Source organism: Mustela erminea, chromosome 4 (genome assembly GCF_009829155.1).
Source record: "Mustela erminea isolate mMusErm1 chromosome 4, mMusErm1.Pri, whole genome shotgun sequence".
Classification (NCBI taxonomy): Eukaryota; Metazoa; Chordata; class Mammalia; order Carnivora; family Mustelidae; genus Mustela; species Mustela erminea.
In genome coordinates this window covers 99,559,468-99,580,877 of record NC_045617.1, presented here as the reverse complement: position 1 = coordinate 99,580,877, position 21,410 = coordinate 99,559,468, and the positions used below count along the sequence as shown (strand labels likewise).

At 42.5% G+C, this 21,410-nt stretch overlaps 1 protein-coding gene across 1 annotated transcript in view; it reads left to right on the top strand.

Moving 5' to 3' along the window:
- Positions 1 to 21,410, top strand: part of GCLC (glutamate-cysteine ligase catalytic subunit) — a 47,407-nt gene that overhangs the window by 5,651 nt on the left and 20,346 nt on the right. Inside the window, exons 2-3 of the mRNA XM_032340271.1 lie at positions 17,421 to 17,533; positions 18,371 to 18,553. Of these exons, the coding sequence (XP_032196162.1) occupies positions 17,421 to 17,533; positions 18,371 to 18,553 (296 nt within the window). The remainder of the gene's footprint in view (positions 1 to 17,420; positions 17,534 to 18,370; positions 18,554 to 21,410) is intronic.

Sequence of the window (21,410 nt, the reverse complement as noted above, 5' to 3'; positions counted from 1 at the left end):
GTACTTTTCTGGTCTGGCTTTTTAGGCTGCTTGTATATTTTGGGATTCATTCATTTCATTGCATGTATCAGTTGCTCATTCCTTTTAATTACTGCATTATATTCCATTCCATGGATATACTAGGACTTATCCATTATTTGGCTATCCAGTTTTTAGCTATTATAAAACTTGTATGAATATTAGTGTATAAGTCTTTGTATGGACTTACATTTTTATCTACTTTGATTATTCCCTAGGAGTGATTGAACTTTTCAAGGAAAGTACTGAACTTTTTAAAGTAGTGGTACCATTTTATATTCCTATCGGCAGGATATACCAGTTTGTCCACATTCTTGTCTTCACTTGATATAGTCAGTCTTTAATTTTAGCCATTCTAATAAGTGGGTGATGGTATTTCATTGCATTTTTAATACGCATTTGCCTTAAGAACAGTGATGATGAGTATCTTTTTATGTGATTGTTTGCCATTGGTATGACTTTTTTGTGAAATGTGCTTAAAGCCATTTCCCTAATTTTGAGAGTTCTTTATATATTCTAGATGTAATTCTCACCAGATAATTTACATTGCACATATGTTCTCCCAGGCTATTTTCCTTCTCTTAGTAAGGATGTCTTTTGAGGACAGAAGTTGTTCATTTTAATGAAGTCCAGTTTGTCCAGTTGTTCTTTTATGGATTGTACTTTCCGTGTGTTATCTAAGAAATCTTTCCTTAATTCAAGGTCACAAAAGTTTTCTGCTGTATTTTCTTCTAGAAGTTTTATGACCTTACATTTAGGTCTGTGATCCATTTTGAGTTAGCTTTGTCTCTGGTGTAAAGTATGGATTTTTTATTTTGGTTGCCCCAGCATCATTTGTTGAAAAGACTATCCCTTCTTCGCTGCCAGAGGTACATGGCCTTTGCAGCTTGTCTAATTCCAGTTGTCTATGTGTATATCTTTATTTCTGGAGTCTTTGTACTATTCCGTTGATCTGTCTATCTTTATGCCAGTACTGTACTCTTTATATAGCCATAGCTTTATAATACGTTGTGAGATCAGGCAGCGTTAGCTCTCCCAACTTTCTTCTTTTTCCAGTTGTTTTGACTTTTTTAGGCCCTTTGAATTTCTACATGATATTTAGAACCAGCTTGGCAATTTCTATCAAAAACAAACCTGGGATTTTGACAGCAATTGCATTGAGTCTGTAGATCATTTTGGGAAGAATGGACATCTTAATAATGAGTCTTCTGACCCAAGGACAAGTAAATCTTTAACTTCTCTCATCCTTTTTTTTTTTCTTTTTTAGTTTTTTAACATACAAGTCTCACATTTTTTTGTTACCTGTATCACGGTTTCGTGTTTTTTTTTTCCTATTGTAAATGGTATTACATTGCAGTTTCTGACTGTTCATTGCTAATATATTGAAATAAAATTGATTTTTACATATACATCTTCTGCAGCCTTACTAAACTTCTTGGCAGGAGAGAATTCTGCCACTGAGCCACCCATGCTAAACTTCTTGAACATGTGGGATACAGTTCTAATAACTGGTCTAATGTCTTAGCTAATTCTGTCACCCTTGTGACAGAATTAAGATTAAGTTCAGTTTTATTTTCTGAATGTTTCTCTGCTTCTTTGCACGCCTGGTAATCTTTGACTGGATGTCAGTTATTGTGAATTTTACCTTGTTGGGTGCTTGTTAATTGTATATTCCTAACTCTGTTCTTTAAGCCTTGTTCTATAGTACAGTTATTTGGAAGTAGCTCAGTCCTTTGCCGTCTTGATTTTATAATTAGATCTGGAGAAGTCTCTAGGGCTACTCCCTCTACTGAGGCAAGACCTTTATGGATATTTTCCCCAATGTCCCTGAATAAGGAGTTAATCTATTCTGGTTTGTGGGAACACACTTAGCCCCAGCTTTGGGTACTTGGACTTTGGTACTCCTGTATGGGTTGGTTTACTACTGAATCCTTAAGGGGGAATCCTCTGCAGATCTTCAGGGTTCTCTGGTGTTTGGTCCTGTGAACTCTAATTGATTTGGTTTCCTCAGACCTTCAGCTCTATCTCTTCAATTCAGGGCATACTCCAGGTTCTGCCTTACCTTCCTGGCCCTGATCTAGAGCCTCCTCTCTTCTGGCAGTAAGTTGGGGCAATTGGAGGACTCGCTTTGCTTTTCTCCCCCATAGATCAGGAATCTCTGCCTTGTGTTAACTGCTATCCAGTGTCTTGAAAAAGCTGTTTCATATACTCTCTCTCATTTTGGCTGTTTCAGATGGGAAGGTAAAATTGGTTGCTTTTATTCCCTCTTGAACAGAAGTAGAAGTCTTTCCTATTTTTTCTGTTCTCCTTTCGACTCTGTTCTCCTTTCTCTGTAAACTTTGTCCAAAGGCTGGCTGTCCTCGTGGTTATAAGATACCTCCAGCAATCAACATTTAGCCAAGTTTCTTTTTATTTATTATTTTTATATTTAAGTATTCTCTACATCCATCTTGGGGCTTGAACTCATGACCCCAAGGTTGACTTTCATGCTCTTTCAAATGAGCCAGCCAGGTGCCCCTAGCAAATTTTGTTTAAAGTCAAAACAAAACTATAGGAACTATATGCCTTTATGCTATGATGTTTGTCATTTAATATCACTGTTTTCATCCTATGATTGGGTATTTGGTGAAAACACAATTATTTGAAAAGTTTGCATACATTTTGTGAATAGACTTTAATTTGAAGATGCAAATCTAAGTCCCGGGTCTTCCCCTGAATGATTGTGTGATCTTAGACACAGAACTTAAATTATTATTATTTTTTTTAAGATTTTATTTATTTATTTGACAGAGATCACAAGTAGGCAGAGAGGCAGGCAGAGAGAGAGGAGGAAGCATGCGGGGCTCTATCCCAGGACCCTGAGATCATGACCTGAGCCGAAGGCAGAGGCTTAACCCACTGAGCCGCCCAGGCGCCCCCAGAATTTAAACTCTTAAGACCACAATTTCCTCCTCTGTAAGACTAATAAAAAAAAAAACAAACAAAAAAATCTACCATTTAGTTTTGTGTGTGATTTTTTTTTTTTTTTTTTTTAAGATTTTATTTATTTGGCAGACAGGGATCACAAGGACGCAGAGAGGCAGGCAGAGAGAGAGGAGGAAGCATGTGGGGCTTGATCCCAGGACCCTGGGATCATGACCTGAGCCGAAGGCAGAGGCTTTAACCCACTGAGCCACCCAGGTGCCCCTACCATTTAGTTTTGAATTGCGTGTTTACATATGTATAGTTCCTAATTGTATTTTTTAAAATTTACTGAGAATACTTTAAATTCCATATAATTTATAAAAATAAGGAAATGCATACAAGAAATGGTAGAATTTATTTCCTTACCCTATCACCTTTTGGGTTTTAGCATTGGTCTAAGATAATATAGTTCACTGGCTACTGACAAAGTAATTTAATTATAAAGCCATGAATACTAGGTTTCTAGAAATTTTTTTTTTTTATGTCTTAAGGCTATTTGAGCTTCACAATTTTTCTATTAAAAGCAAGATGGTATTGTGAAAATGTTTTCTTGAAAAAAGATGATATTGAAATTTCACTTACGTATGGCAGAAGACTAAAGGCTTTATTTCCATGATGGAAAACTTTTAAATTAAGTATTTATTGTGTACTTCCTATATATTAAGGACGTAACTATGCTAGGTCATGGGGTTGAAGAGAGAAGTCAAGAAAAGCGAGAAGCTTTCCACCCTTGAACTGGAGTGGGAGGCAGATGGGTGGATGCGCGGGAGGGAGGAGAGGAAGAGTTGGCTGTCTATCTAGAGGTCCTGGGAGTCTTATGAATGGAAGGTGGGGAGTGAATCTTCTGGTAGGTCTCAGAGTGAGTTAGAGAAGCAAGGAACGGGAATGCACAAACGTGAGATTACGGAGGTGCCTGATGTTGAGGGAGTATTGCCATAACACAGGACTAAAGCAGGGAAAAGGGAATGCCTAGAAATTGAGGCTAGAAAAGTAGGTTGGCTTCAGGCTGTTGAAGGTCCTTTAATAGGCCATGTCAGGAGATAACAGTATTGTTAAATCCAAGACTGGTACAAGGGAATTTCTTCCAGGTCCCTTTGATCATAGTGTGAAATGGAATGGATTGGGAGGATTAACTAGAGACAAGGACCACACTACGGAGGACATGTCATTGCTAAGTGAGAGAAGAGAGTGTAGCCTAGGAATCTGGAGATAAAGATTTGCATATATTAAAGAGATACTTCAGGGGCACTTGGGTGACTCAGTCAGTTTGTGTGTCTGCCTTCCCCTCAGGTCATGATCTCAAGGTCTTTGGATCACGTCCCACATTGGGCTCCTTGCTCAGCAGGGAAAGTGCTTATCCCTCTGCCTGCCTCTCCCCCTGCTTGTGTGCTTACTCTCATTCTGTTTCTCTGCGACAAATAGTCTTTAAAAAATAATAATAATAATAAGATACTTTAAAGAGGGAGTGAAAGGACGAGGCACATGAGCGGTTAGGTTATGTCTCTCATACCCATTCCTGGCAAAGATGATCAGATGAATAAGACTCCCTGGCAGGATGGTTCCTTGAGGGAACTGTTGGTTTGGATATTCTTTTCTGCAACCCTTTAATTTAAGGAGCCCTCCACTCATTCAGTGGAAATACCAGGTAAGACAGAAGAAAGCTGGAGCAACATCTGAGCTGTGTGTATGGTGGAGCAGCCACAGGCCTAAAGATGGTGCTTAAAACCCACGTGGAGAGCCAGTTAGCCCAGGGAGAAGAAACCTTGGCCACACCTCAGAACCTTGATGAATCTGTGGCATCCTGAGAGAAAGCCGCATAGCGGGTAGTAGCGCTGTCCTGTGCGGGAAGGAGAGCGTGCTTTCGAGAGCTTTGGAAGGATGGTAACTGAAGTGAAGCACTGTATTTGCTGGTTGGGGAGGGACTGGAGGCTTTGGCAGCAGCCTATCTGGAACATATTAAAAATTTGCAAGAAAAGCAAAAGTTGGTTTCTGGCCAAAATAAATGGCACAACGCCTATGGATGTTTTCAGAGCTCATAGGGTCCTTAAAATCTTGGTTATAATTTTAGAAAGAAACAGAATGGAACTATTTTAGTTGAACTGGATAGTATATGAATTTGGGTATCCCGTAAGGAATAACGTCCATGGCTGTTAAGTTGTCTCTGTAGCACGTTGAAAATGATTGTAATGGATTGAGTATTTTAGAATGGCAACCCTGAGTCTCCAGTCGAAGATTGGGTTTCTCAGACCTGGTTTAAGACATTGGGGAAACATGATTAAACCTCAGTCTTGTAGCCCAAAGAGCTCATTTTGGATACAACTTGCTAGCTATTCAGAAACCTTGGTTATCTGGATTGGTATATCCTTGGAGAGTTTATATGGCCACAATTCTGCTGTTGGACACTGGAGTGCTTTCTGTATGCTTAGGATTTCTGTGTCTGTCATGGTCAGACCATTTGGGATTTGGTAGTTAAACTTATTTCCAGAACAAAATTACAAAAGGGCCCCAAACCAGATGTTCCTCATTACATAAATGTTCACACACATCCATTGGTCTTGTCTCCCTTCCCCTGAGGTCCTTTTTTTAGTCCTTTGGATCTGGTTAATCCTTTTTTTTTTTTCCCCCCCCGGATGCTGATGTAGCAGAGTTAAAACAAAACTGTTAGGCAAGAGACTCCGGGACCCTTTTCCTGGAAGCTAGTAAGATTCTGGGCTGTGACTCTGCCCTGTTTGGATTACCTGTGGGGGTCATGGGCTGGGGTGCACAGGGCTTCACATATTTTAATGCTCCAGAGAGATAGTCAGGATCTTGAAGTACCTGTAAAAGCTGGCTGGCACTTGTCTGAAGTGTTTTTAAGGGTTAAGGGTTGCACCAGAGACCTGCAACCCTAGGAAGTTAACATTTTTTAAATAAAAAAAAAGTTTGGGAGGTGCCTGGGTGGCTCAATAGGTTAAGCCTCTGCCTTCGACTCAGGTCATGGTCTCAGGGTCCTGGGATAGAGCCCTGCATCAGGCTCTCTGCTCAGTGGGGAGTCTGCTTCCACCTCTCTGCTTACTTGTGATCTCTGGCTCTCTGTCAAATAAAAACTTTGTTTTTTAAGATTTTATTTTATTTTTATTTATTTTTTTAAAAGATTTTATTTATTTACTTGACAGAGAGAGAGATCACAAGGAGGCAGAGAGAGGGAGGAAGCAGGATCCCCGCTGAGCAGAGAGCCCGATGTGGGGCTCGATCCCAGGACCCTGGGATCATGACCTGAGCTGAAGGCAGAGGCTTTAACCCACTGAGCCACCCAGGTGCCCCTAAGATTTTATTATTTGAAAGGATATGCTCTGAGCACTTTAAACCACAGACAAACCTGAAGAGGTTATTTAGGAATATGTCCTTCATTTCCTTCTGGAAATGTTGACCTATTTACACAAGTTGGGTACGTGGAAGGTACCTTATTAGCCAGCATGCTTCAGCAGCCCTGCCTGTGGTTAAGCATGGTAGTCCTCTCCTCTTGGCACCCCCAAGGCTGCCACTGCTGTACTGAATTGTATCTAGGGGTCCTGATCCTGGGGCTTTAGTACTCAGAGGACTAGGAAGTAAACAAAAGGCTTCTAAGGACAGAGTTTATGTACTTTCCTCCTAAAAGCGTCTCAAGCCCTTACCCTTAGAGCACTCACTTAATACACAATTCTGAAAGCTTGGCATCTGGCTTCTCAGCTCAGGATGAATTATAATAAACAGATCAATCGAGGCAGAAGCGAGAGAGACCAATTCAGAGAGCAGTTGTGAAAACCACATCTAGATGTGGCAGCCCATTGTACTTCTAAGAACCTTGCTCTGCTGTGATTCTAGTTAAATGAAATTGCTGATGAAGTCTGAAGCCTTAATAAAAAACGAAAGTGTGTTTAGGACCTTCCTATTGATAGCAGAGGAGGATGTAATCAACTTTAGAGGGACTTTCACTCATACATACATAAAAATTTTTAAGATATCATATGCTTAAAAGGGGTAAGCTTTGGACAATAAGACAATGCATTTGCATAAAATTACCTTCCTGGCAGTGCAGAGAGAGTAGTGTATTTGAAAGTGAAAGAAAAATGGCTGATCATACACTAAGAATTTCTAGAAGAGCTTAACAGAAATACAGAAATACAGATTTCCCCCATCAGCTAAAAGTAAAGCATCCCTATGAAACCCTTTGTAACCCAAAATGGTGTAAAGAGAAGAAGCAATTACTGTTAATATATGGAAAAGATTTTGGGTGTTTCCAGACTCCCAAAATAACCTTAGACCTTTTTTCCTAAGCTTTTATTTGAGAGAGAGCATAAGCACAGGGAACAGCAGAGGCAGAGGGAGATGCAGATTCCCCACTGAGCAGGGAGCCCGACTTGGGGCTCAATTCCAAGGCCCCTGGATTATGATCTGAGCTGAAGGCATCTGCTTACCCAACTGAGCCACCCAGGTGCCCAACCTTAGACTTTCTTGGTACTTTGGGATGTATCTTACTAACGGGTGCACAAAATAACCTAACATAAAGTCTAGATGCTCACTGACACAGGTCAGAACTATGCCTACTTTAGACTGATCTGCTGGATGTGGTTCCCAGGGGGTGTTTGGGGTGCCAATTGTCTCTATAAGGGCTTGCTGGGGGGCCATTAATTTCGCCTTTTTCCATAAAGGCAAACAAAAACTAAAACCTCCAAATTTCTTTCAGTTAGCAAAAACAGATGCTGTTATCTCTCACTTTCTGTAAGTTTTGCATTATGGCATTTTTTGCTTTTATGAAAGACCTACGTTAGTATGTTTTTCACTAACCGAAAGAACTCCAAAGAGGATTTTTGCTTTTGTGGGGGCCTGGGGGAAGGCAGTTACCATGTTAATGTAAGGTCTTTTTTAAAAGCAAGTGGCCCACCATGAACTTTTGGAAAACGGGGAACACTTTTCATTCTAATTAATTCTGTTTGCGAATGTTTTTACAGGGACACTGTACTTTCCAATAACGGGGAAACCTGTGCTCTTCTAGGGCTTTCATACAAACGAAGTGGCTTGACCCAAATTTTTGAAAAGCTGGGGGACACTTGTATTGCTTTAGAGCTGGAAGGAATTTTTTTCTTGCCCCCGCTTATTTCTTCAAATGATGAAGCTAAGGTGCCCAGAGTCTAAGACAAATTCCAAATGTCTGTCATGGTAATATTTCTAAGAGAAGAGGGAAAATTAAGGCTGTTCTGAGCAGGGTGGTGCCCCCTTGGGGATGGGGACAAGGAGGCGCTCGTGCTGGGGGAGCCCGGTGGTCAACAAAGGTTTCTCTGAAAAGGTAGCACTGAACTTGAGACCCACAGGAGCCAGCTGTGTGAAGGGCTAAAGTAAGATCTTCCCAAGCAGAGAAAAGTGCTGTCAAGGCCCTGACTTGGTTGTTGGAAAAACAGAAATGTGGCCACAACATGGTGGGGAAAAGGGAGATTTGAAAAGGGAGGTGTGGTGTTTTTTGTTCAGTGGGAGCCGCTTGAAAGTTTCAAAGAGGAGGGGGATGACTGGATCTGCTTGGTGCAGGAACCCAGGACTACTTAACTGTAGAATTAGGCAGTGTTCTACACTATGAGCTTTCACTTTTAACTGAAGCCAGTGGTCCCTGAAACAAATGCCAAAGGAAATATTCTGGTGAGATGGTGCTTCCCTTCCCATCAGTGACCTATTCTGATAGTCTCTATTTCGAGATCTTTCTATAATGTTGATTATAGCCGACAGCATTTGGAAAACACCTCTGAGACACTGTTCTGCCTCAGTAACCATAGCCTCACCCACAAGCTGGAAAACAATAGCCACCAGCATCTGCGGGGTGCTGTGTAGTTGCTGCTACTACTTTAGGCAGTTGACACAAAGCTTGTCCTCTTCCCAGTATCGGATGGACTCCAAAGCCTGCTTCCCCCATACACCAGCTCCCAAGTAAGCAGGAGGAAGAGTGCTCGGACAGTCTTCATGGGCTCCAACCCAAGAGGAGATGGAAGGTGGACAGAAAAAGAAAGAGGAAAGGATGGTGGTGATAAAGGAAGTCGGCTTTTTTTGTTTGAGTGAACATATAAATATCTTAGAGCCACAGATGCTCAAGTGTTTTTCGTACCAGATGGCCAGTGATTCCCTTGTAGTGAAACGCCAACATCCTTTCAAAACTGTAATATTGAATATGCTTGGTAAATTTTTCGGTCTGCGGGACAAATGCTAACAGGTTTAGTAATGTGGCTGCGGCCTTCCCAGCTAATCTGCTGGCAGTGGAGCCCCGGGAAAGGGCAGAGGCGGGTGAGCCCTTTACATGAACATCAGGCTGACCTCACTTGATAGTTATGCAGCCTGTGCCAGCCTCGGCCGGGGGCAGCAGATACTGGGCCAAAATCGAGTGCTTTGACTTACCTCTTTAATGTGAACTTGAAATCTGGCAGGAAAGGAGTTTGTATTCATAGGAGTCTCCGTCTTCCACATCCCAGTGTAAGGTTAGAACTGCGCTCTGAGTGGGATCTGCCCAAACATCCAGGAGTCTTTCCTGAGGAGGGGGCCCTGATGCTGCCTTTGTGAGATGGAATTATGCAAGAGTGTGCTCAGATTCTTGCAGTGGTGAAATATAGCATTAGAACTGGAGTTGTTGAATCTCTGCCCACAACCCCCACACCCTGCTCTGTCACTGGGGGCATAGGTGAGCCGTTCTGGGCACAGCACTCACTTTGGAGATGGAATTTCTGTTTTAGCATTGGCTCTCGCTTAGTCTTTTTAGAAAGTGCTTTTTTTTTTTTTTTTTTTAATAAAAAACAAACAAACAAACAAACCTTAGTTTGGTGGGCTAGTCTACTAGTTCTAAAAACGAAAACTCCAAACTTCTATTTTCTAGGCAGTCCTTGAATTCAGACCAACCTAACTTCTACCATAAAGGAGTATCCTTGTTTTCTTGCTCTCCCAGCACTAGGCGTGCATTTGGGCAGAGCTGGGTCCCACCATGGAGAGTGGGTTTTCTCTCTCCAGGAGAAGCATGCCCCCCCCCCCACCCCACGAAAGCCCTAAGCTCACCCACAGCTGCTAGGAGCCACCTCACAGGTTCTTGGTGCACAGCCCCCAATACTGAGCGCCGCAGAGCAGTCGATCCAGAGCAGCCTCTGTGTGGGGACCCAGATACCTCGCTTCTTGTTAGCCATGTGGTGACCAGGACTCTGGCTGAGGAATGTGTTCACAGCAAAGAGCTGAGTAATGCACTTGTCCTTGGAACCCAGAAGCTATAGATCTGAAATACAGATGTTTTTAGGTAAATAAAAACTATATTTACAATACTGTGTCTTCAGGAAAGGTTAAGGTTTAGGGTTAGGGTTGTTTTAACTGCTGAGTGCCCTCACCATTGGTGACTTTACTTGATGGAACCACCTTTTGTGTCGTTAGTTTGTGTGAGAAGACTGGTTGGGTTCTGCTAGATTTCATTAGAACATATGAATTCCTGGGACGCCTGGGTGGCTCAGTTGGTTAAGCAGCTGCCTTCGGCTCAGGTCATGATCCCAGCGTCCTGGGATCGAGTCCCACATCGGGCTCCTTGCTTGGTAGGGAGCCTTCTTCTCCCTCTGCCTCTGCCTGCCATTCTGTCTGCCTGTGCTCGCTCTCTCCCCCCCTCCCCGATAAATAAATAAAATCTTTAAAAAAAAAAAAAAAGAACATATGAATTCCTTAACATAGTCTTTTTTTTTTTTTCCTTTTTAAGATTTTGTCAGAGAAGAGAGCACAAGCAGGGGGAGCTGCAGGCAGAAGGCTGACGGCTTAACCAACTGAGCCACCCAGGCGCCCCTTCTTTCCCTCCTTTAAAGTCTTCAATTTTTTCACTTAGGCTTCATATTACTAATCTTGGCATGTGAAAAAATTTTTCTCTGTGTGGGCCAAGATAGTGATTCAAGGAAGTTACTTCACTGAACCATACAGGAAATTCACTGATGTTATGTATTGTTAAAATTGAGATTAACACATTATAAATAAAAAGCCGTGTACTCTGTAAACTGAAGTCCTAATCTAGTCCTAATCTAGGATGCCAGCAGAAGACCAGGTCAGGGTGAGGCCACATTTATTTTGTTTTCCAAAAGCGTAAACTTCCCTAGAGTACACCCTGTGTAATTCTGTAAATTAACATCTGTAAAAGGACATCTCTAGTAGGAGAGAAAGTCAAAATACATCCAATAATTTAAGAATTTGATATGTCTTTAGACTAAACTAAAGCATTCTTTGGGGTGCATGTGGCAGTTTAATATAACCTATCAGCAGTTTAAAGTCTCACCATATACAAGGCTGTACAAAAGCACGTGTGTCAAGAGTTTCTACCTCATGGTTACTAGTCCCCCAGAAGTGCTTAGAAGTTACCACATAAAACAGTGGTTTTGATATTTGTAGTGTCACTAGATGTGTCTCACCTGGAAGTTTGCCTTAAATCCCATTCTGAGCCCCATCAAATGTCATTATATCCATATCAGAATTTTTTACTCAAGTTGATTCAGTATTTGAAGCACAGCTCTTCTTTTTGTCTCCTCATTTTGGTCGTCCCTGTTTAAGTGCAGATGTTTAAAACTAAGCATCATGGCAGCTGGCTGCTCTTTGGGTGCTCTGAGTTTGGGTCTCTTGCTAGGTATGGAAATAAATGCCATCAACTGGACAGTTGAGCGTGCACTCAAACCTACTGGCCATTTGTATTTTGCCATGTGAGAAAACGGTTTTCTGGACAGAAGACTTGGCAGCTAGCTTTAAAACTGCTTCTAATGTTGGGGCACCTGGGTGGCTCAGTGGGTTAAAGCCTCTGCCTTCGGCTCAGGTCATGATCTCAGGGTCCTGAGATCCTGGGCTCTGCTCAGCAGGGAGCCTGTCCCCCCCCCCCCCCCCGCCTCTCTGCCTACTTGTGATCTCGATCTGTCAGATAAATAAATAAAATCTTAAAAAAAAAACAAAACTGCTTCTAATGTAGAGGAGGACTGTTGTGGCATCATCTCTATGGGGTGGACCCAGTTTATCTGCCTCTCTGACCAGCCAGACCTGTGATTATGCTGCAGTCAGAATGTTGGTGGGGGAAAGCTTGGGAATCCTCTGGGAGGTTGTTGAAACATCAGTAGACCCTCTCCTTCATCTAGCCGGTCCCTTTCTTCCAGGAAGCCTTCTGATCCCCTAGACTGGATCAGTTCTTCTACATACGAACAGTTCTGCTTGGTCGTCCTGAGCACTTACTCAGATCGTTTCCTTCTTTTGTGTTACTGGCTGTTGGATCTAGCAGCAGCAGAAGTTTGAGAACAGGAGCTACACCTGCCTGACTCATCGTATTGGCAGCACCTATCTAATACTGGGCCTTGTTGAGTGGGTGAAAGGACGGGTGGGGGGCCAGACAGCAAGCCTGTGGGTTTGGGTGCTGATCTGTCATGAACTCTGACTGTATCCTTAACCCACAAAGTGGCTGTGGACTTGTTTTGGAGTTAGTGTAAAGAGAAAACTGGGTCTCTGAGAAGTGGCAGGTAGTTCTAGCAGGAGTCAAGACTACTGCTTGGGCCACGGGAAAAACACCAACAGTGGAGTAGAGGAGCTGGCCCTGAGCCCCAAATTTTGAATTTTGATAGGATGGCTGGAGACAAAAGAATTTCTCAAAGTAGAACCTCCCTAAACACAAGGAACTTCCTCTAACTGCTTCTGAGCCATATAGAACTAGATTGCTTTCCTAATTAAGCACCATTTTTACCTCCAGGGAGTAGAGATTTAAACACTCCCATTTTATAAAATGTCTAGCCTTTCCTTAAGTTCTAAGCTCCTTAAAACCCTTACCTTCGGGGCACCTGGGTGGCTCAGTGGGTTAAAGCCTCTGCCTTCGGCTCAGGTCATGATCCTGGAGTCCTGGGATCGAGCTCCACATCTGACTCTGCTGGGTAGGGAGCCTGCTTCCCTTCCTCTCTCTCTGCCTGCCTCTCTGCCTACTTGTGATCTCTCTCTCTCTGTCAAATAAATAAATAAAATCTTAAAAACAAACAAAAAAACCCTTACCTTCATGGTAGAGTACCCTCAAAATTTTTTTTTTTTAACAAAGGAAATTTATTTTAAACTGGTGGTAAATCCCATTTAAAGGCAACATAAATCCTAAGGGGAAAAAAATGAATATTTTGATATTAACAGTTACTCTTGTTAACTTGAACTCTGATGCCACAAGTATTTTACAGTCTACTATATATCCAGCATTGTCTGGTGTACTGACATCATCTCAATTAAGATTCTTTATTTTATTGGCCTAATTTTGGATAAACATAAAGCACCTCATGCTTGTGTAAACCTGCACTGAATAACTAGTCGATTATCGTGTTCAGGTCATTCCTAGCAACACTGTATATGCATAGCCTACATAATAGTCTTTTGAGTGGGCCTTTGTCTTTGATTCAGCTGGTCTGAGATATAGTGGCTTTTTGCCGTAGTGGGATAAAACTTAACCTTTTTAGCAATGAAATCTAAATTTTCATTTTCATTTGTAGAAAAAGTGCACATTTAAAAATGTGTGTCTCGCATAGTGGCTAGTTATTTTTATTGTCTCTTCCCCCCCTATAAAAAGATAACTGATGGGTACTGCGTAGCAGCATCCCTAAGTTACATTTAGAGAGTTAATGATCTGTGTACCAAGAATAGAGCCCAGTGGCTATTTTTGCTACTTCCAAATACTATGTTGATTACACAAATTTGAATTAGTCACTCTGCAGGCCGCTTATGATGCCTTTGGGATTGTGTATGTGTGCAGCGTGCATAGATGTTGCCGTAACTCTAAATACACAGCCCACATGCTGTTTCAAACATGTTTGGAAGCCGGTATGTTTAGTCCTTGGAATGTGGTGTGTTCAGAAGGGACTCTGTGCCCTCTTGTTATTTTCTCCTTGATTTTGCCTTTTCTCTCATCCGTTGGATGCAAAAAGGAAGTTTAAGATGGGGACAAAATCCAGATATAATAAAAATCACTGTGACTTTAGGTATTCTACATAGGGACAGCATTGACTTAATGTGTCATTTTATTACCATTCAACAGCTAGCTCACTGAACCAAACTCCATTTTGGCTCTAGCTTGGCTGTTAGGAAAGATTGAGTTAATTATTTTGATGCTTGTGTGATCTAGAATTAGAAATAAACACAAATGTATTGAGGTGGGTAGGGGAAGGGTTTAAAAAGGTAACAAAAAAGGCAAGAGCTGAAAGAACCATCCTGAGCACTGAGGCAGAAAATCAAAGCCACTTGGGGGAGGGGAGATTACGTCCAAGAACCTTAAACTTGAGTTTGAAAAGTGTTTAGGGAGTTCTTAAGGCTTCTAACTAAACTTACAGTTTATCCAAAAGTGAGTGTGTTTATTTCTGTTTTTTTTTTTTTTTTCTCACTTGGGTAAATATTCTGATGTGTTTGTTTCATTTGCTTAATGAGATCATGGATGATTATTTTTTAATTAGGGAGAGTTGGGTTTGTAAGCATTTTAAATGTCATCCGTTTGGCTGATATTTAAAACTCGGGCTGAGGTTGAGCTTTTTGTTCTTCTGCCCTTCCCATGCTTTAAACTCGTGGTCTCACAGTGATTTTGAAAATTAAGGATTTCAATTATTTCAAAACTTGGAAACTAACAAGAGTTATTGCACTTTAGCCTATTTATATAAGTGGGTGCAAAAATTTTTGCTCCTTTTGTTAGCAGATAAATGATGGGAACCCAGTAAGCTAGGAAGTATCTCTTCATCTGTCTTGCAGGAAATGCTCTCTGGTTAAGAAGGGAACCCAAATAACTGATGATGGCCTGCAGATGTGCTGGAGCCAACGATCAAAGGAGGAAGTTTGGAAGTAGGAAGATTCCTCCTCAGAGTCAGCAAGGCGTTGTAGAGCCAGAAGCTCTGACCTGGGCCAAAGCTGGGCTAAGGCATCTGCTTAAATCTCAGACTGTAACTGCAATATCTCAGCTTTTATGATGTCAGGCCCACTTCATAAAATTGAGGCATAATCAGTTTGTGAGATTTCCAGCCAGCATTATATCCTGCCCCTGCCTCATATAGCTTATAATGATTATTTCTTAAAGATTTTATTTATTTGAGAAGAAGAGACAGTGACCGAGATAGAGCACAAGCCAGGAGGAGAGGGAGAAGCAGGCTCCTCTCGAAGCAGATAGCCAGACATGGGGCTTGATCCCAAAATCCTGGGATCATGACCCAAGCTGAAGGCAGATACCTAACCAACTGAGCCACTTAGGCCCCCCGTAACAATTTTTCAAAAACTTTCTTACCACTCTCCAAAATTGGCATTCTCTAGAGTCCTAGCAGCAAAGTGTGCTGTGCTTTGAGGGCAGGCAGGCTTGGTTCACATCCCTGCCCTGACCCTGTGGCCTTGGGCAGCTTATTCAGCCTCTCTGAGCATCTTTGCATATCTGTAAAATACATGATCCTTCCTTCTTCGAATGATGGATTTGGAGATTAGGATCCACATATGAAAATTCATAGCATGCCCTTTCTTATGCTCATTTAAAAGTAAACTTGTTTCTTACACTTAGGATATTTTTATATATTCATCCTGAGACTTAATGAAGTTTCTTGTTCATCAGTTCTTAGCTTCTCCATCCAGATCTAGGACTCCCAAATAGCTATCTGAAAACCTGTACTTAAATTTGGGAGCACTTCTGGATTCTGCAGCTCACGGTTTTCAGACATTTTATATTGAGTGATTATACAAGTGCAGATTTCACATTTCTGGTTCATGTAGCTAAAGCAAATAGTCTTACCTATTTCTTGAACTAAAAAATTCTAATAGGAAAGCAATAATGGGAACTTAAATTCTTCAGTAAGACAGCTGTCTTAGTTCAGGCTACTATAACATTTACCATAGATTAGGTGGCGTAAACAACAGACGTTTATTTCTCATGGTTCTGGAGGTTGCGAAGTCCAAGGGTAAAGGTGGCAAGAGATTTATTTCCAGGTGAGGGCCCTCTTCCTAGCTTACAAGCAGCTCTGTCCTCACGTGGTAGCAAGAGAGATCATCTTTCTTATTTCTTCCATTAAGAACACTAATCTCATCCCATTGGGGAATAAGGGTTTCAACATGTGAATTGTGGGGGGAGTTGGGCACATTCAGTCCATAGCAACAACTAATAAAAGGTAGTTTTATTGAAAGTTTAGTTTTTGTTGTTTAAACCTGCCAGGCTATTTTCTTTGGTTTCCTGACATTTTTCCCCTTTATAATTCCATTTCTTAGCTTAGGTGCAAAACTGTCTCTTGTTGAACATGGCTGTGTCTGCGTTAATGGGTGGCTGACTGCAGTGCCTGCCCAGACCAGGCAGGTACGCATAAGTAGGAAGAGGCCACTGCAGACCAGAGCATGCCCCACCCTGTAGGAATGGGCTTCTGGGTTGTTGTTTTCAAGGCTGGAAATCTGGATTTACATGTGAAGTGTCAGGTAGATACTGGATATATTGTTCTTTTTTTTTTTTTTTCCTTATTTTTCTTTTATGATAAGCCAAACAAAATACTTCTTTCTGCAGACTGGTCTGCTTCCTAGGGCAGTAGTTTATCACCTTTTCTCTCTCTCGGTATCTTGCCCAGAGGGTGCTCTCAAGTGTTTGCCTGAATGACCTGATTCCATACCTTTTCCCTTACATATGGATGTTTTATTTCAGCCATAAATCGTGATTCTGAGTTTCCACTGTTTACACCAACTATCATGATTTAAAGCATCTGATTTCAGGGAAGATAAAAGCAGGCTCTATTTGTACTCCACCCAGAAAAGTCTTACTTTGATATTAAACTCCTGATTTTTATCAGAATTCCACCAGGTATTATAAATGCACTAGTGCACCTTAACATTGTAAATCGTATATGGTTTCAGGGTGGGGAAGCTGTCTTAAGTTACTCTTGAAGAACCAAAACTACATTGCTGAAACTCCTAAAATAACTTGTCCGTACTGGTGTGTTTGTGGTTATGATTTAACTCTCCAACAGTGAAACTTAACAATGGGATTTAATAACCTGCCAGTAAATGAAGATTATCTGCCTTGATAATCTGTCCAGATACCCACTCTCATAAACTTACAGTGAGCCACTTGAGGAAATAAATTTAAAAATGCAACTTCGTTTTGTAATTGCAGTTGACCGAATTTTAGCTTTGAAATACTTGTGAAGTACGATCTATCAAAATCTTGACTTGACTTTGAGATATTAAGTAGAGCAGGAAAAAGAAGTAATGGAGAAATAAGTTCTGGTTCTCAAACAGGGGCACTATTGACTGATTTTCTCCAGTTTTTCATACTGTGCAAAAGAACACTCATTGTGTGCCGGGTAGTGTAAGCAAATGTGACTGTCTCCAATTACTGTGGGTCCTTTTTGACCTTCTTATCTCCCTGCCTCCTAAAGGTTACACTGAACACAAGTCTGGAAGAAGCTTAATCTTTCTTTTACTTTCAACAGGTGGAATACATGTTGGTGTCTTTTGATCATGAAAATAAGAAAGTCCGGTTGGTCCTATCCGGAGAGGAAGTTCTTGAAACTCTACAAGAAAAGGGGGAAAGGACAAACCCAAAGTAAGCAGATAAACCAAAGGGTTGCTTTAGTGTTTCTGAACCTGGTAGAACTACGAAAGTGGAATCCTTCCTCCGGTGTCTACGAGGCAGGATGGCATTGTAGATGAGAGCACAGGCTCTGGTTCTCCTGCTTCGTAGCTGGGTATACTCTTGGGCAAGATGCTTAATGTCTCTGTGCCTCTCTTTCCTCAGCTGTAGAGTGAAGATAAATCCCCTGTGTAGGGTGTTGACATTTTAAATACATTAATGTATTTAAGTACTTAGAACTATAAACACAATATGAAGCCTGCTTACCATTACTAAATGTTGAAAGAAAAAGGGGGGTAGCAGAAACTGTGGACAGAGTATGACTCAGTGTTACTGAGATCCCAAACCGTGGGATCAGATAGAACTTAGACTGAGTTTGTTTGGCTGGCAGGATTGTCTTTTAATATTTCTTTAAGCAGACAAAGAGGTGAAGGGTCATGTGCTTTTCAGTTCCATTTTCCTGCTCACTCGATTTTGGGAGACTGCCTTTGAGTTTGGAGGCCAGCAGTGAGCTGAAAAAGCCCCTATGGCCTCCTCTCCTTTCTTACAAAGTGGGCAAGCTCGTCTTGGACAGCGAGCACCCTGTGTGTGGTTTTCAGTTACTTACAAATATTTTGGCCCCTGTACTTCCAACCCTTGCCTAGTTGAGGAGCTCTGGAGAATGACCAGCCTTTGGGAACTGTAAAGGAGTTCTTAGCTTCATTTATATGGAGTGATGTCTCCATTTTTGGAAGTGACTTTTTAAAAACTTTTAAAAATTGAGTAGACAGCAGCAAAATATGAGGGAATGGAATTTTCCCTCCTCTGTAGCCATCCCACCCTGTGGAGACCCGAGTATGGCAGCTACATGATTGAAGGCACACCCGGACAGCCGTACGGAGGAACGATGTCCGAGTTCAACACCGTCGAAGACAACATGAGGAAACGCCGGAAGGAAGCGACTTCTTTATTAGGAGAAAACCAGGCTCTCTGCACAATCACTTCATTTCCCAGGTTAGTTCCTGTATGAACTTGCCCCAGCAGATCGTTCAGAGCTTTAGGTTCTAAAAGAGCCAATCTTGACCCAAGCATTTGACCGTCCAGTTCTCATACTTCACAGGCAGTTCGTACTTTATGTGCTGCATTTGATGGACTCTGTCACATTAGAGCCGCAGGCAGACCTTGTGTGCCAGTGTCAGCAGGTGGGTGGTGGGCCAGCGCACTGCTCCATGAGAGCATTCGTCTGGCCTCTGTGGACAGGACCATAAGGACCACAGTGACCGCTAGGGTCATGGCGGCATCCATCCCGGGCCGGGGTGGAGGGAGAGGCGCGTCTGCCAAGCAGTTCTGACCCTGTGAGGAGGAGCAGAATCTGATGGCGATCAGGTGCTCTCCCCACTTGACTCTCACAGTGGCTTCCGCTGGCCAGTGCTGGTATCGGTGGCCGTTGGGAGGGTCGCCTGCTGGAGGGCTGGCATCAGTGTGCCCAGTCCGCTGTTGACACATCCTAACTGTGAACGGGGGTGGAGGTGTGTGTATCATTAGGCCATGTTTGTGTCTTGTGTTGAAAAGGAAATTTAGAGGTTGTCATCAAATCTAGTTATGAGTAAAAGTTCCTAAAAGTAAAGAAGATGTAAATAGTGAAGCTATGCTCTTAGCTTAGAATGAGGTACATAAACACCACACATGCATAATAGGAGCTCGGCATCGGAATGCCATTCTACCGAATTGTAAATCTGACTTATCTGTGCTGGCTAGCTGTCAGATTGTGACAAAGTGTGCTTACCTCCTCAGGGCTCAAAAGAGCTTTGGGATTGGTATCCACAGACTAAAACACTTAGAACTGTTTTTATACCCTCCCTCTTTTTTAATGATAAATATCTGTAATGAACGCAGGCGTGCAGGCGTTCAGGGTCCTACTGCTGGTCTTGGAAAGACACTTGGAATTTTCTCTTTAAAAATCCTCAGTGTAATACCTCAGTGGTCGAAACCCTACTTAAGCAGCTCGGACATCTAGAGATACATCTCTTATTTTCTGTGATTGCTTCGTTCTGTCATGTAGGCCACTTCCCTCTGCCTGCCAGAAGAAGAGCCCCATCTGGTTGAGGGTGGGCAGGTTTGCTGGGAAAGGAGTTGGCCTAGTCCTTTGCCCTAGTGTTTTAAGGAAGAAGGTAAAAAAAAAAAAAAAAAGATCCCTTCTCTGACTTTCACTCAGATACTTGAGTGTCTGCTCCATGCCAGACCCATGGGGCGTGGGGATGCAGTCATGAACACAGGCAGAGTCTCTGCCTCTGCGGAGACCGAGTGAGCAGATAGCCACAGCTCCAGGGAATATAAAGTTGAAGTGCTTTGAGGACAAGATGCTGAGCAGAGTGGGGGACGAGGTTGTCAGGTGGGTTCTGTGAGGTGGGGAAGATGATTGGAGTGATGTCCAGTGTCCTGGGAGAAGTTTAGTGGGAGTGGGGAGGGGAGGGACAGCCTAGGGAGAGTGAGCAGAGTGGGCAGACGTCCCAGGCTGAACAGAAGGCAGCTGGCCAGTGGGGCGAGGACACCGAGAGGAAAGGGGAGGCTGGGCACGTAGTTAGCGGGCCAGATCCTATTAACTGAGAATTTGCCCGGCTATCCTAAAAGCAGTAGGAGTTATTATAAAGGGAGAGCTGAGACAGAAGAATGTTTTATTCTGAAAATCTAGGGGTTTTTTTTGTTTTAAGAGTATGTTCATATATTTTTTGATGGCAGGGTATTTTTTGACTTATCAACAAAGGAAGAATGTTATTGAAGAAGCCTCACCTATCAGTAGTAAATGATAAAGTTCTGTTTTGGTGTCTGGGACGCCTGGGTGGCTCAGTTGGTTAAGCAGCTGCCTTCGGCTCAGGTCATGATCCCAGCGTCCTGGGATCGAGTCCCACGTCGGGCTCCTTGCTCAGCAGGGAGCCTGCTTCTCCCTCTGCCTCTGCCTGCCATTCTGTCTGCCTGTGCTCTCTCTCTCCCCCGCCTCTGATAAATAAATAAAATCTTAAAAAAAAAAAAAAAAAAAAAGTTCTGTTTTGGTGTCAAGAGAGAAAGGAGTACTTGGTTTCTTAAGTGTAAACTGTATGATTTTTCTCTTGTAAAGAAGCTAAACTCTATTGTGGAGCTATAATCTAAAACAGTGGCCAAGAGAATATTAAATTAATGATACTTAAGTAGAAATCTTAGTTCCTCAGTCACACAAGGCTCAGTTCAAGTGCTCACTGGGCACATGTACTGGACCCGCTGGTAATGGCCTGGGCGGACATGAAGCCCTCCCGGGGCTGCAGAAGGGTTTGTGGGATGGTGCCGGCCTGCGAGAACAGCAGTGCTGGAGGATCTGAGGACCGGAGTGCTGCCTGCCTTTGTACACCCAACACACATTTTCATTCTCCCTCCATTCAGCCTAGTTCTGCTTGCCTTGGAACCCCCGAGAGTGAAGTCTGCCGCTCTTACAGAACTTTCCTGAAGTTTGCAGGCTCCTAGTAAATAGTGCCCACAGCTGCAAGAGTTCTCAGGAACCCTCATTATAGCTGGAAGCGGGTTTCCAGATAAGATCAGCAGATTCCATTGTTGTTCACAAGGCGGATATGGGCAGCCAACAGGTGCTTTATTTTATAAAAGGTAGGGGCTGAGCATAAGGCTTGGGTAGTCTTGGCTCTTAAGCCCAAAAAGTTTCCTAGCACTGATCTAAAGCCCTGACAAGAAAGAGCCTCCCTTGTTTTGCATTCACAAACTTTGTCGGTCTTTGTCCTCTCTCACAGCACATTTAACAATGACCTTAAAATTCTTAACTTGAAGAGCTGGATGTGGAATTTGAGCTTTACGTTTAGGGATAAAGACAGAGCTTCCTTTTTCTGTG